Source organism: Atta cephalotes (assembly GCF_000143395.1).
Source record: "Atta cephalotes unplaced genomic scaffold scaffold00021, whole genome shotgun sequence".
NCBI lineage: Eukaryota > Metazoa > Arthropoda > Insecta > Hymenoptera > Formicidae > Atta > Atta cephalotes.
In genome coordinates, this window is record NW_012130085.1 from 2,750,248 (window position 1) to 2,765,065 (window position 14,818).

General features: G+C 34.7%; 1 protein-coding gene across 1 annotated transcript in view; it reads left to right on the top strand.

Annotated features, from left to right (window-relative positions):
* The window catches only part of LOC105619448 (epithelial discoidin domain-containing receptor 1-like), an 86,979-nt gene that overhangs the window by 49,426 nt on the left and 22,735 nt on the right, over nucleotides 1–14,818 (top strand). The window contains exons 7-8 of the mRNA XM_012200966.1: nucleotides 12,741–13,080; nucleotides 14,545–14,729. Of these exons, the coding sequence (XP_012056356.1) occupies nucleotides 12,741–13,080; nucleotides 14,545–14,729 (525 nt within the window). The remainder of the gene's footprint in view (nucleotides 1–12,740; nucleotides 13,081–14,544; nucleotides 14,730–14,818) is intronic.

A 14,818-nucleotide genomic window follows, 5' to 3' on the forward strand; every position in this document is an offset into this window, starting at 1 on the left:
ACTGTTCTACTTCTCTCTCTCTCTCTCTCTCTCTCTCCCCTCCCTCCCTCCCTCCCTCCTTCTCTCTCTCGTCTCTTCATCTTTACTCCCTCGACTACCGATTGCCGCTTGTCAATCATCGAAAAAATAAATCTCGAAGTTGATTTAAACCGATACGTGCGGTAATTGACAATGGCTTATCGTATATCTGCCAGGCAGCGATTTCAAAACGGACGGTGCTCGGGAATGGAGAGCTCGCGAATGGAAGAGAGAAGTAGGTGTATGCAAATAATCTATATCGTGTCTCCTTACGCGGCATCTCTCCGGTTTTGACATCACGCGTATAAAAAAATCGACTATAATTCGATTTAGTGTTCACTTGATAGAAATCGATTTCCCTCCTCTTTGCGATCGGCTTCCTGAGAAAGAAAACGCTGCGCGGCGAAAACGTTAGAAGAGAAACGGCGCTTTATCAACGGAGATATAAATCGCGAGATATGTCTCCATATCTTGAGTATGCACGATTTTGAGAGCGACTTTCGCCTCGTCCCATCGTTCTCGCATTCCGTCTGATTTAACACGGATTCAATAGAAATCTTATGGAGTTCATCCGCATTTACAGTACGATGCAACTGCCGAATAAAAAGGATTTATAATCAAGATGAACAGAGAGGAAGAGGTGCAAGAAATACAGTGAGATACAGTCGTAAAATACGCCATGTAGAGATTATATTCCAGTTGTCTACTTGACGTTTAGCATTATTCAGTATTCTAGAATAGCATTATAAAATCATTATGTATACGTATAACAGTATATACGTATTATATATACGTGTATAACAATGGATATACAACATGTCGCACATTATGGATGTCAAGTTGAAATTAAGATCGACAATTCTGGGACAGCTTAATAGAATCACGAGAGCAATATTATGAGAATGTTAAAACAAGGAATCAGGTCAGGATATTTTTATCTTTAATACCTGAATATATGCGAATTGTTACAATTGTTACAATTCAATCAATCAATTTACGTATCACTTTTAAATTGAGAAATCACAATGTAGAAAATATATAATACTTACAAGTAGTCATCGAACAATTACGTTACAAAACTATAAAATCATCCCTCACTCTTTCAAATTTCTCTGTTCTATCATAAGGCATTTTTCATAAAATATAAAAACAAGAAAATTTCTCAATAAAGAGACAAACGATCATAACTAAAGCCCGTATTTAAAATCTTCTGAAGAACTCAGCTAAAATCAGTCTTGAGACAGTTCAATAAAAAACTTAAGAATTAATTTGATATTCAATATTTGTAATCGCGATTTAATTTAAGGAATCAGATGAAATTTGTAGAATTTTTAAAATGGTTATTAGCATCGGATTATTAATATCCTTTTAAGATGCCTATTGACATCAATAATGTTATTAAATTGCTTGTCAATTTATTACTATTTTAATTCCGTTTATAATTGCATTTCAAGACTGAAAATTTATTTCGATGCACAGTTTGCAGGATTGAATATAAAATTCAACACCGAATTATAAGTATAAGATCTAGTTCAGACTGTATAAAATTTTCATTTGTCAGTATATTCATATTATTCATATTACGGTCTTAAAGACTTTGTTCAATATTGTAAATGAAATTTGTCTTGAGACATAGCGTGAATTTTATTTCTCGCGATTCAGTATTCAATTCTTAAGAGAAATGTACGTAAATATATGTACGTAAATATACATATATATATAAATAATTTTGTGAATTTATTATGAATAAACATATTCGATATAATACGGTTTCTCACGAATAAATTGATTCGATGATTAATATATTATCAACCCTAAAGAAACGTTATAAAAGCATAAATTATATTTTTCTAAAATGATATAAATATAATAAATTTATGATAGAAAAATTGTCAAAGCACTGTTCGCTAAATCTGATTTATAAAAAAATGTATGGTAATTCTACGAGCAACGTCACATATTATGATACATAGCAAATCTGCAACGGAAACGCGACATAAAGCAGAGAGATCGCGATCATTCCTCATCCTTTAAAGTCAATCCCTTCAATTTTTCTTGACAAAAGAAGAGCTTTTGCACAGAAATGCACGGAAAGCTTTTGTGCGAGTGAGCAAGTCATCGAATGGCAATGATGATACGAAATTTTCGACAAATCCGATACATCGTTCGTGACAAGAGTAACTTTAACAGCTTTTATATCGCCGAAAAACTTCTATTCAGGGCAGACCGCTAATGACATGGATTCGCTTTTTCCGTTTTATTCACGTGAGAGTTTTTTGTTAATTGTACCGTATAGACGAACAACAAGCGATTTTTTTATCTAAATCGTTTTACATCTTACGTAAACCTACCAATCTCCACACTATATTTTTCTAGAAAATAAATTATAAATAATATAATTGCAATACATAAGAAATCTGAATTAATATAAATATTGAAAGAAGATGATTTTTACTTGTCTGAAATCTTCTTTAAATAAAAGCATTCGTTAATTAGGAAAATAATAGTTGCATCATCTATATTTATACGTATAAATAGTAAGATCTAAAGAGATCACGTACTAATGATATTTTTCGAGCGGAAATAAAATTAACTAAGGGAAGAGGTGAGTAAAATTCAGAAATTCTGAGGAAACCGTAATCTTCGCATTGTAATGAGAAATTACGCGACGAACTAATGGGAGATAAGAACATCCCCGCTCTTATTCAAGGTATTTACGTACAAAGGGTCGTTTGTCGAGAGGACTTAGCGACGTAGCGACGAGATCATAAAGCATGCACGAAACTCTTTGCCCGCTTCCTTCTGCTCCGCACCCTTTTTCCACGTCAAAGGATATATGCAAAAATGCATGCCAGACGGCGCTTTCGCAGGCGCATAAAATGCATAGTAAATCGCAATAACAATGAAGTTAACATGCAAAATACCTTTCAACAATTCCCAACGCGGTCATTACGGTAATTTAATTATCGATCGATTCTAGAGACGTGCGTGTTAGACTACTGTATATCGTGATTGTTTGCCTACAATATAAATCGCTTTATAATTAAGAAGAAACTTTTCGAGACCGCCGCACATGTAGGGAATAAATAAATAACACGAGCTCGCAGTAACGAACAGACAGACAATCAATATTAATTTAGTTATACTTCACAATCGCGAATTGTCATCGACAGCGATTGATGGCGATGAATCTCGTATATCTATAGACATAAAAGAAATTTAATATTACTCATCTCTTTCGCGACATTTAATGGATTCGTTAAATATTCTCAAATTACGATTATAATTAAAAGTCGAATTACCGATAATGATCATCATCGCGGAACGTTCGGCATTGTTCAAAGTATCCGTCGATAACAATGTCAAGAAAAACGAAAGAAATTCGTATGCTTCCGGCGGGAGATGTATTCATAGATAATTATGAGCTATTTCTTGTAGATAATGATGTAAGTAGGCAACTTCTATAAGAGAGCATCTAGCTCTCGTTCAAGATATTCGCATATAGAGAGTTGTTTGTCAAGCGGATTTATCGCTATTAACGAGATCACATAAACCGAGCGAGGGAATCTGAAACTCTTTGCCCCTATTATATTTATAATACTCGTTTGCCCCCCCTTGTCACAATATGCCATCGAAATATGCGTCTTTCAAAACGGTTGATGTATAGATGAGCGACATTACTGTCATGAAAAGAATATTGAATAAAATTCGTTAATTGATGTAAAAATCGAGAAAACTCTTCATCAAGAAAAGAGAACTCATATATTATTAAATATTATTAAATTATATTATATTATTAAATTATATGTATATTAACTCTTTATGAATGGGTGACCTTATTTGCAATTACCCCTTTTCATTTTGTAAACTACTCGTACAATTTTTACTTGAAACTTGATTTATGAAATAATTTGATAATGGTTTATTTAAATCTCAGACAGAAAAATAAAAAATTTTAAATGATGACTCCAATATGGACAGAAATTTTAAAAAATAATTTGATTATCACACACATAGAACTCAGTTTTTTGGAGAATCTTCATTGCGAAGTAACATCAAGTTTTGTTTTATTTGAAGTTCATCAATGTTACGCAAAAGTTAATGATTTCTAAACTCAAATTATAAAATACTAGATTTTTCTTTATTAGAAATTAATTCTTTTAAAATTTTCCACCTACATTTAAATTCAACGACATTAATAACCTTCTAAAATCAAGTTTCATAATAATGAAATTACTTTTTGAAACTGTAATTTTAGAATTTTGAATAAAATTCAGTGATACTTAGAAACAAGACTTTTAAGTTTTTATGTTAGAAAACATCCATCTTCAAAAAATTAACAATGTGTTTACGATCATTAAGAAAATTTTCTAAGCTTTAAATTTTACATGAAATATTTTGATACTATTGCAAGTTAAATATTGACCTTTAGTAGTTTTAGAAAGCTGTAAAATATATAAATTATTATTTCTTTTTTGAAAAGTTCAATATTTGGACATAATCTCTATCTTTTTCAAAACTAAACTTTCAAGTTTGTTGAATCGATGCATCTTACAAGTTCGGTAAAGTGCGGCGAATCGCGAATCCTGCACGTTCGATGGGGCGGCGATCCATCGTAATCGCGCCTCGTTCAATCTTCGTTTCAACAGTTTGGTTGCGGTATCTTTAGTTGAACGACAACCGAGGACCACCCTCGGAGCTAGCCCTGTTCGATGGATAATTTCATGCGAATCCCTCTTGTGTACGCAGCGTGAAGTCGCATGTGCGACGAATCGCCCCGTTCATTTATGAAAAGGACATAGCTCGAAAAGGGCTGACTGCGGGATAGACAGGACCGGCGGGAGGCAGCAGAAGACGAAGAAAAATGATACAGGCTAACGACACATCCCACGAGTATGACCGTCTCGTGACGGATGTTTGTAAATTACGACTCATGTCCGCAAGGGAGGAAATCATATTCCTGGGTGGGATTTCGAGTTCCCTTGTGGAGATTTTCACAAGGTCGTGGGTCGGAAGAGAAGGATTCCGGTAGCATGTCATTATGATATTTCAAACGAATGCCTGCAGCACAACTGTGAAACGACATTACCAAGATGTAGGTACAATACCGTAGTGCTATATCTGTTTCTCATACGAGAATGGTATGACGAGACTTTTTCATAATTATCCTAGTATTGCCATTTCTTTCGCATTGAAATATATATATATTGTAATATCATAGTTATGACTTTTATGTAAGTAATAGTAGTAAACGTGAAAAAGCCATTAATATTTATTACGTTTATTTAATTAAAGCCGGTTCCTTTTTATAACATTTTCAAAATATAACATTTCAAAAAATACAAAATGATATACAGAATCTCTACAAGTTACATTACAATTATCAAGGAAATTATATTGTTAAATTGTTAGATTGCGATTCTCCTTCCCTACAATTATAATTCATAAGAAAAAAAAACATTCATTTCCACTTATAAATATTTTATACCTGAACATTTGATGAGTGACCCTCTTTATGTAAGAATCAACGAGGACTTTCAAATCGGATCCGCGATCCTCGAGTCTTATAGATATTCGCGCGGCTGTCGCACCCGACACAAAAGGAACTCGTTAAAAGTTTATCGACCATCATTCGTATATTTTCTCGCAATTTACCGGCGAGTGATATATATATCGTCCGATTCCGCTCTGAGAAAGATAGATAATGGATGCATCTCCGGATGCAGTCGGAAAAGAGAAGATAATGGATGCACCTCTCGCGGCCTCTTCCTCTTCGCATAGGTCCTGCAAGGATTTCCAACCCCATCACCCGCCTCTCCTCTTTCTCTCCAATGTCGACAGACATAATTGGACAAAGAAATACGAGGAGACTGGTCATGGATTTCCTCGTGGAGCTAAAGTCATCCTCTTTTTCTCTTTCTTTCTTTCTTTCTCGCATACATCGTTTTTCCGCTTCCTCTATCCCAATAATTTAGTCGTAAAAATGATTCACCGCCAACGATCATTCACATACCAGCGATTTCTTAAATATTCTAAATATCATGTCCCTCCCTCTATCCCGATATATCAGAAGTTTTTATATCCCGCGGATTCGTTGGTTCGAGCGTTATCGGAGGAACTCCCTCATCTAAAGCTAACTTAAAGCGCTCTTTTCCAGATAGTCGATTATTAATTGACAAAGGCAGGACCGATGCAAAAAAATGTACTTAAACTTGGCTCGTTAATATTATCCTTATAGACTACTACTCCGCTCTGCGTAAAGGATCGCAGCTTCTGGCGAAGTTAATTTATCCTTATCGGACGGGGATTATTACCGTGTAATTATTCGGTGTTCTTGTGCGGCTTTGTAGACCAAAGTATCGTGGCAACCGATAACGACTAACCCGAGCCAACTGTGCTTGTGCTTATTTTCAAACAAACATTGAATCATTACGACCATCGGATTTATCGATCTTACTGTTTATCGGAAAATAACATCAGTTGTTTTGAATCCTTTAACTCAACAATATCTATGTAGTTTCATTCAGATCTGCTTTTATCTCATTTTATTGTTTTTGAATGTATTAATAACGCTTATTTAGTTTCTAGTTAAAATATTATTTCTCAATTAATGATTTTACTGATATCCTCATATCCTCTAGATAGAAGGAAATATATAGAACGCTGTAATGTCGCATAATACGAGTTTAAGGATTAAACTTATGCATGAGTTTCGAAAATACCTGACCTACTAACAATCGCATATCACTCCGCGCGTTATTTAGCGCATAAATCGCATATGCATCCACAGTGTGGTGACCTAAAAACAATGCTCTAACTATCGCGGTTATCCAATATCGAAGGAATGAAATATAAAACGAGCCAAGCAAGAATGATCGAAAAGCGGCATTGAGTGCCGGTGACATCTGACGTGATCGAAACACCGACGGTGATCTCGTCGGACAATCGAGCTTATCCCATGTCGATGAGATCGCCGTCACGATTAAGGTCCCCAGATTGGGAGCGAGGTTACGAGTAAAGCCAAGCTTTGCGGCTGCACTTCCATTTCGAACGATAAATCAGCGGAGTTAAAAAAGGCGGAGCGAAGCCGGCGGCATAGCACGGTGTAGCGAGGTTTCCCAAGCACGGGATCAAGGCGCGCATTAGTTGCATTTGACATTGAAACGTCAGCTGCATCCGCGACGCGCCGCGCCGCGACGCGAATTTGCACGTGCACCACGTCAACGTCCACATCTTGTCGTCGTCGAATCCTTCTCGACTAAATTGTGAGGCAAAAGAGATGTGCGAACACGTGTGAAACCGATAACGATAAAAGTCGAGGGTTCCATACATTTTTTACTCTCATTATTATTTCGTTTTCTTGTTAAAACATAAAGAAATTAAAATAAATTTCATTGCATATTCTCTAACGATGATTTATAAGCAAAAGATTTGTGTAATTTATCGATCTGGTAACTTGGTTGCGATCAGTTAACATCCTGTCCAATCGTAAATCTAACTAGATACCATTTCCAAGCAGAGTAAATGCAACCAAAATGCATCTGGCGTTCTCTCTCTCATTCTCTTTCTCTCCAAATAAAGCTGTCTCTATCTATCTCTCTTTCTCCCTCCTCCCCCCCTCCCCCTCCCTCTCTCTCTCTCTCTCTCTCTCTCTCTCTATTGTTTTCATGATGAAATAATCGCGACATGACGTGACGCTATAATTAAATGGATATTCGGTATCGTACGGACTTCAGAAACAATGTGTTTTAAAACACATTTATTCGGGATAAAATGTTTACTGAATGGATCGATGTAAATTTCTTTTTTTATTTCCATCAAACGACAAACTGATCACAGTGATCTTCTCTATATGTCAAGATAAACTTGCAAGAGTAGTGTACTTCTTTTTCTTTTTTAACAATTGAATGTATACTTACAATTTTTCTCTTTAAGAAAAAATTTTTGTTAATATAAGATATCTTAAATGCTTTTTCTCATATCCTAACACTATGAACAAAACGAAATTAGTAATCGATTTCAAAAGAAGTTTTAAAGGTGTTAAAAAAGTTGTTTAAAGTTTATTAGTAATTTAATCTTGATTACAATTATATTATAACAAAATATTATTTAAAACATTTATCTTGATTTTATATTTCAAAGCTGTAAACAAAATTAAATATCAAAATATATTACGACTCTGCTTGTTATTGAAAATACAATATAAATTCTAATAATAAAAATCAGCCGAAGACGAATTCGATTTTTATTATTAGAATTTATGTGTAAAATTAAATATATTATATCTGACACGAAAAATAATATATTCTATAAATTTTAATTATTATTGTAAGATAATAGTGCTTATTATCATTTTTAATTTCTAGAAAATTTTTAATATTAATCTATTCGTGAAAAAATATCGCTATTTTCTGCTTTGACATTTTAACGCAAAAATATAAGCGCTAAAAAATATTTTTATTCGTGATTAATTATAAGGCTCTTTTCGATTACTGCATGCATGTGGAAATATTTTAGCATACGTCAAATTTCATCGGATAAGCTTTATTCGCATAAATGTACGAGAATGGCAGGGGTGATTATTCTTACCATTTTTATCTCTCACCGCCAACAATTCGTCAACATTTTACACGCAAATTTCGCCATCACCGATATCGCAACCACGCGCGGTTAATTTTGCGAGATCGCGCGGTGATATCTCGACACCACTGCAGCGCCAACCTCCCTTTTTCAATTCAAACTCACACGACCACGTACCGATGCAAAGAATGTTTAATATCAGATTTCATGCGGGACCGCGTCGAGAACGGGCCCCTTTCGTCGGGGATGGTCTCACAGTCATGAATGATGCCCGACCAGCCATATCAAACGCGACGACGGCTTTGTTTCCATCCGGCGTAAATCCCGTCGGGAATTCCGCGATGGAATACCGCACGCGCAAAGATTCCGAGGATGTGAGGCCAACCAACGAAGCTTCTTCGGTGTGGTTTCTCCTTTCGGACCTCCTATCATCTCCAGCTGATCTCCCTTCGCGCTCCTGTTATACTTGCCTTGGCCGTCTCGGAGAAACAATCACGCCGACTCACAAAGCGCGTGGTGGGATTACATCCGAAGAAATTTATATTCTTACGCTAGATATTCCAGGACGACTCTCGCGGAAAATCCGGAGACGAGCGAGTTACGCTTCCTTCTCAAGAGACGTCTCTCCTTCCTCTCCTCGCGAAAATAAATATGCGTATGCCGCGTGCGTCGCGTTTTTCTTAAATTAGAATCTTGCCGCGACGTGGAAGCAGACGTTCCAACCTTTCTGCAGAAAGTTTTTGCGGATTGTCAAAAGTATGTTTAATATAATGAAAATAATATTTAAATGATAACGTCGAGAATATCTTGAAATTACATGACGTAGTACCTCAAAAATGAATTCTAAATTTCTACGGAATTAAAAATATGTCAGTTGTTTTAATATAGCGATGTCAGTCTTAAATTATAGCAACTATAGCAAAAATATTTTAAACAGAAATCACTTCAACGAATATAAATTTTATTATTTTGATTAAAAAATATAAGCATTAACAGAAAATTATTTTGTGATATTTATAATTACTGAAATATATCTAAAATATATGTATCTAAAAAGAAAGAAAATTGAAAGATGAGAAAACTGTAGTAGTATCTAATGGCTTCCAATAAAATTTTTTATTTTTAATCAAAATCGATGCCGAAATAAACCGTATATCAATAAAATGCATATCGATATAGTGGAGAGCTTATTAGTCGATTAAACAAACATTGTTAAATTTAATTTCTTCTCACATTCAGCATGTATCGTTTGTCCGAAATTATTTGCTATGAATTTTATACTCGTTACCAATTAAAAAGATGTCAATTAATGTTGTTTATAGAATATTAAATTATTTGATAGTTCAAATAATGTACCTTCTATCAGAAGATTATTAAAACTACCGACATTTACAATATGTTTGAATGTTATTTCATTTACTAATATGCAAAATAACATAAAAACATCGATAGAATTTATGATTAAGCTAACGTAATTAATTAATCAATTTAATTAACTGCACAATGCATTCCTTGTAATACATGCAATTTACAAAGAACACATGATGGAAAAACTGTAGAAAATAGCGGGGTTAGAAGGATAATCCGACCCAATCTTGCAGAAATTGCATCAAAACGAAGTTATTTTACTGCACGTAAAACGGTGAAATAGAGTTTTCGTAGCGCGCTCCCGCGTAAAAAATTCGAGCAAGAACTTGCTGGAGAATTCCATATGCGAATGCTACACAAAAAGGCTCCAACAGCAAACTAGGAAGCTACGCCGTGAATCCGTGCTTCCGTGTGCGTAATCTTCTTTCTTTTTCATTTCGTCCTGTGTATGTTATTTCTTGTTCTGTCGGCCGGGCGAGTGAAATGCAACGACAGAAACGAGTGACACCGTATTCGTCGAAATAGAAGCACGTCGACTGTGACGAAAATGGGATTTAAAAATCGTCCGCGCATCGAGAAGTAATAATCCAGAATAGCAATAATTCAGATAAAAAGTAATAATTCAGATATACCATTTGGATAGAAACGAGCTAGAGAGGATTATCTTTATGTCCGACGTTCAAATGTTAATCTTGCAAAATGAAAAATCAAGATAGATGGAAAAGAACGTATTTCTCTGAGCGTATATGTACTATCAATGTATCTTTCACATGAAAAATAATCCTTATCTATCGCACTCCTTTCTCCTCTCCTCATAATTATGGCAAGATGAAACGTAATCCCCCTGCTACCAGAACGAGACAACGGGAAAACGTATCGTATCGTTTTTCGTTAAAGCGCATTATTAAACACCATGAAAGTGACGCGTATAATTACGTTGTGAAAGAACAAACAGCGGGGGTTTAATTACGCAATTTTTGTGCACAAAACAGCCCATCGACAAAAGCGTAATATAATATGTTTACACGCTGAAAGCTCCGCCGGTCTCTTTCATACGATATCGCGATGATAATAAATGGGGAACGTTATCTCTCGCGTTTACGAGAGAAGTAAACCAAACGACCTTCTCCGTAACGAACCTTCGTATATCCTCGCAGCATCCTTAGTGAAGTCGTATGTCAAAGTACATATACAGGTTAATTATACGCTCTACATACACTCTGTACATACGCTCTCACGCACCTATATCTATCTCGCGCATATATGTTTTGTAATCCTTGTTCTTCAAAGGCAGATCTTTGCGTGCACCTTATGCACGATTAGCTTAATCTCCGCGCATATATTAGATGCACTCTTCTGTGACGGAAGCTTCTTAATGCTCGTGCTATGTACACAAAGTTCAAGTCAACGATATACCTATCCACTCGCGATGGAAAAAACAAATTTTTCTAATAATATCTCTCAAAGACATGCAAAATGCGTTTTAATATGATAATGATAAACACTATATACAAATATAGTAACATAATAATGTCAAATACGACACATACATATATAGTAACATTATAATAACAGTAGAGAGAATAGTTTCGAATATAACAATAATTAATATTGTACTGCCCTAATAATCACAAATGATATCACAAAGCATTATGGTATATCAAATTTCACTATTTATTATACTATTTATTATACTGGATATCTATGCATTTAACACATTAAAAAAATTATATTTCAAAATCAAGAATTCATGTATATACAAGTATATTCAAGTATATACTGAAAAAATAGATTGACTGCTGCAGCAAATTAGATGGTAAAATATGGCATAGCATTTTTAATTGGTTGTAACAGTCAATTTTTGATTGTGTTAGCCTATCGAAATACTGACATTGCAGATAGATTAACGCAATCAAAAATTGGCTGCTACAGCCAATTAAAAATACTATGCTATTTTTTATCACCTAATTAGCTGCAGCAATCAATCTTTTTTTTTCAGTGTATAAATATGATAATGATTTGTGTATATATATATTTTTAAGAATTTACGAATTTATATAAATATATGAGTATCCCAAAATCCGCGACTAAAAATACTCTAGCAAGAAAATTCTCGAAAAATTAGTAAAAAGTTATTTATAAATTTTTATCTCAAGCAATATTTTTTGAGATAATAGAGTTTAAATATAGCCAAAGACTATGTTTACACAGTCGCCTGTCCATGATAGTATTAGTGACTACTGGTAAACGCTCCCTCTAATACTTACAGGTGACTATCTCAACGTAGTTTATATAATTAGCCATATTTAAACCATATTTATTAGCCATATTTATTATATTAGAAGATATAGCTTAAAATAAAAATTTACAAATAACTTTTTTATTTAATTTCTCGAAAACTTTCTTGTTATAGTATTTTGAATCGCGAATTTTAAATCCTGTATATTGTATAAATAATATGTATAATAGATTGATTAAATCAATAAATGCTATTCTTATTATATTAAAAGTCATTATTTCTATTATTATTATTATTATTATGTTTGGATTATAATATTATTATATCTACCCTCTAAAGTTTTTAGAGCGAATTGTCATTCTGAAGAGTAAAAATCTCACTCTTAAGATTAAAAATTAAACCACTTTTTTTCAAGACTAGCTCAATTTTCACTTTTTAAAGTGAGATTCTATTTGAAAAAATTTAGGAAGTATATTTAATTATTTTAAGGATCCTAAATAAAACTGATCTCTTTCTCTTTCTTTTATTTATTTAGACATAGCACACGGCAATTTCACGCCCGAGGAAGCCCCGACCACCGAATCACCTATCCAGAGTGATGTCTTCGTCGAGAAGAACGGCGCCGCTGAGGGCGAACTACCAGTTTCGACTGCGAAACACGACGACCCCACGTACATGGCGATCGTGATCGGCGTGCTGACCGCCGTAATACTTTCACTCGCCGTAGCGATATTTCTGATTGTTTCGCGACACAGACAACGCAAGTGCTTCGCCAGCCCTATGACTGGTAAAGCCCCTTCGCATTTAGGATCCACCTGCGCCACCGTCGAGAAAGGCGCAGCTCTGATGGCATACACCTTAGAAGATGATGAAAGGTACAATCGATTACTTGATGAAAAATAAAAAAATAACCGTAAAAAGAAAATGAAATGCTGCTGCTAGATAATACGATCTTAAATAATGTAATCCAAAATATAATTCCTTCAAATGTATTCCTTCCTTGCGCTTTCACGTATATCTTACATTAATATAATTTTTTTATGATTAAAATATGTTAATTGTTGAAAGATAAAAAAATTGTATAATTTAAAAATATATTATTCGAGCAAAAACAATATTTTTCGCGTTACAATATTCTAATTAAAATATTTAAATGATGTTTTAAATAGCTTTAAAATAATTAAATTTATTAGCTATTGGTGGTAAGCTCAAATAACTTTGAATGGTCTTTATTACTTTTTACCGACATTCTCATTTATTGCGCCACCATGTCTAGACAGCCGGATATAGGGTCATGCGAATACTCGCTTTTGCATCGCGAAGCATGTTTAATGATAATACACAAGCGCCGTATGGGGCACCGTATTCCTCATTTCTTCCAAGTTTGTGTCTACAGTACACTCGCTCAGATGACGGAAGCAGCCTTCCAATAAACTTTCCATCTACCATGCTCGTTAGTGAACGTCCAATAACGTCCAATAACGGACATCCTCGGGCAATATATCGAGTTTGTGCGGCACGAATGTCTCCAAAGGAGATCCTCCGGCCGCCTCGTAACTCCGAAGCATCCCGCACCAGTTTCGGCATCGATCCCCTCTTTCCGAGTTCCCTGTCCGCTTTGTGCAATCCGATATTGCAGTTGCGAGCTTCGTACCGAAAGAGAGAACGTGTAACGTGCAACTTCAAGTAGGCGTACGAATGTTGCGCTGAGCCTTTGACGGACCGCGTGTTCCGCACACATAATACTAAAATTTCCAAGCGGAAAATATACTGCTCTTGAAAACCGAAGATCTGTACGATCCGCAAAGTCAGAGTTATTTCAATGCATTTTAAATGCGATTCTTTTTAAATGCGATGCGAATTAATAACATCTCATCGCATTAATATATACTATGATTTAAAATGAAGCTATTTATATAAGACTGATAAAAAATGCTTATTGTATGATGTGATTTGATTATACCTAAGTAAATGATAATATCGAGTTGCATGTATAAAAAGGAATATATGTTATATGACGAAAAAAAATATATTTTGTTATTAATCAAAGAACGAATAATATAAGGGTAATTTAATAGAAATTTTCAAATTGTATAATAGACTGAGGTCGCATAATGTATTCAATAACAAAACATATATTATTGCACCAATAATATACATTTCATATATGTTTGATTGATTACACTATGTGACCTCAATCTTTTATACAATTTGAACATTTTTGTCAATCTATCTAAATTATCTCGCTTTACCCTATTTATATATAGCTACAAGAAATTATTGGCCATCATGACCTGATGATAAATGGAATGACTATTAATCAATTGCTTCTCTTTCAGATACGCAGGCGGTTCTCTACCGACTTTGCCCCTCGGAAATCGTCTTCTAGACATCGTGAAGTTGGACGACTACCAAGAGCCATATCAGGCGCTAAAGTACGCTCCGTACTACAGCTACAGCACCGTCGTTATGGAGATGAAAGACATGATGCTGAACAACAAGGGCACCAACATCAATCACTCAGGTATGCGGCGCTCGAACGCAACTACACCTACGGCGTCTACATCTACATCTATTCGCGACTATTTGCATACGCACATTTACACACACATA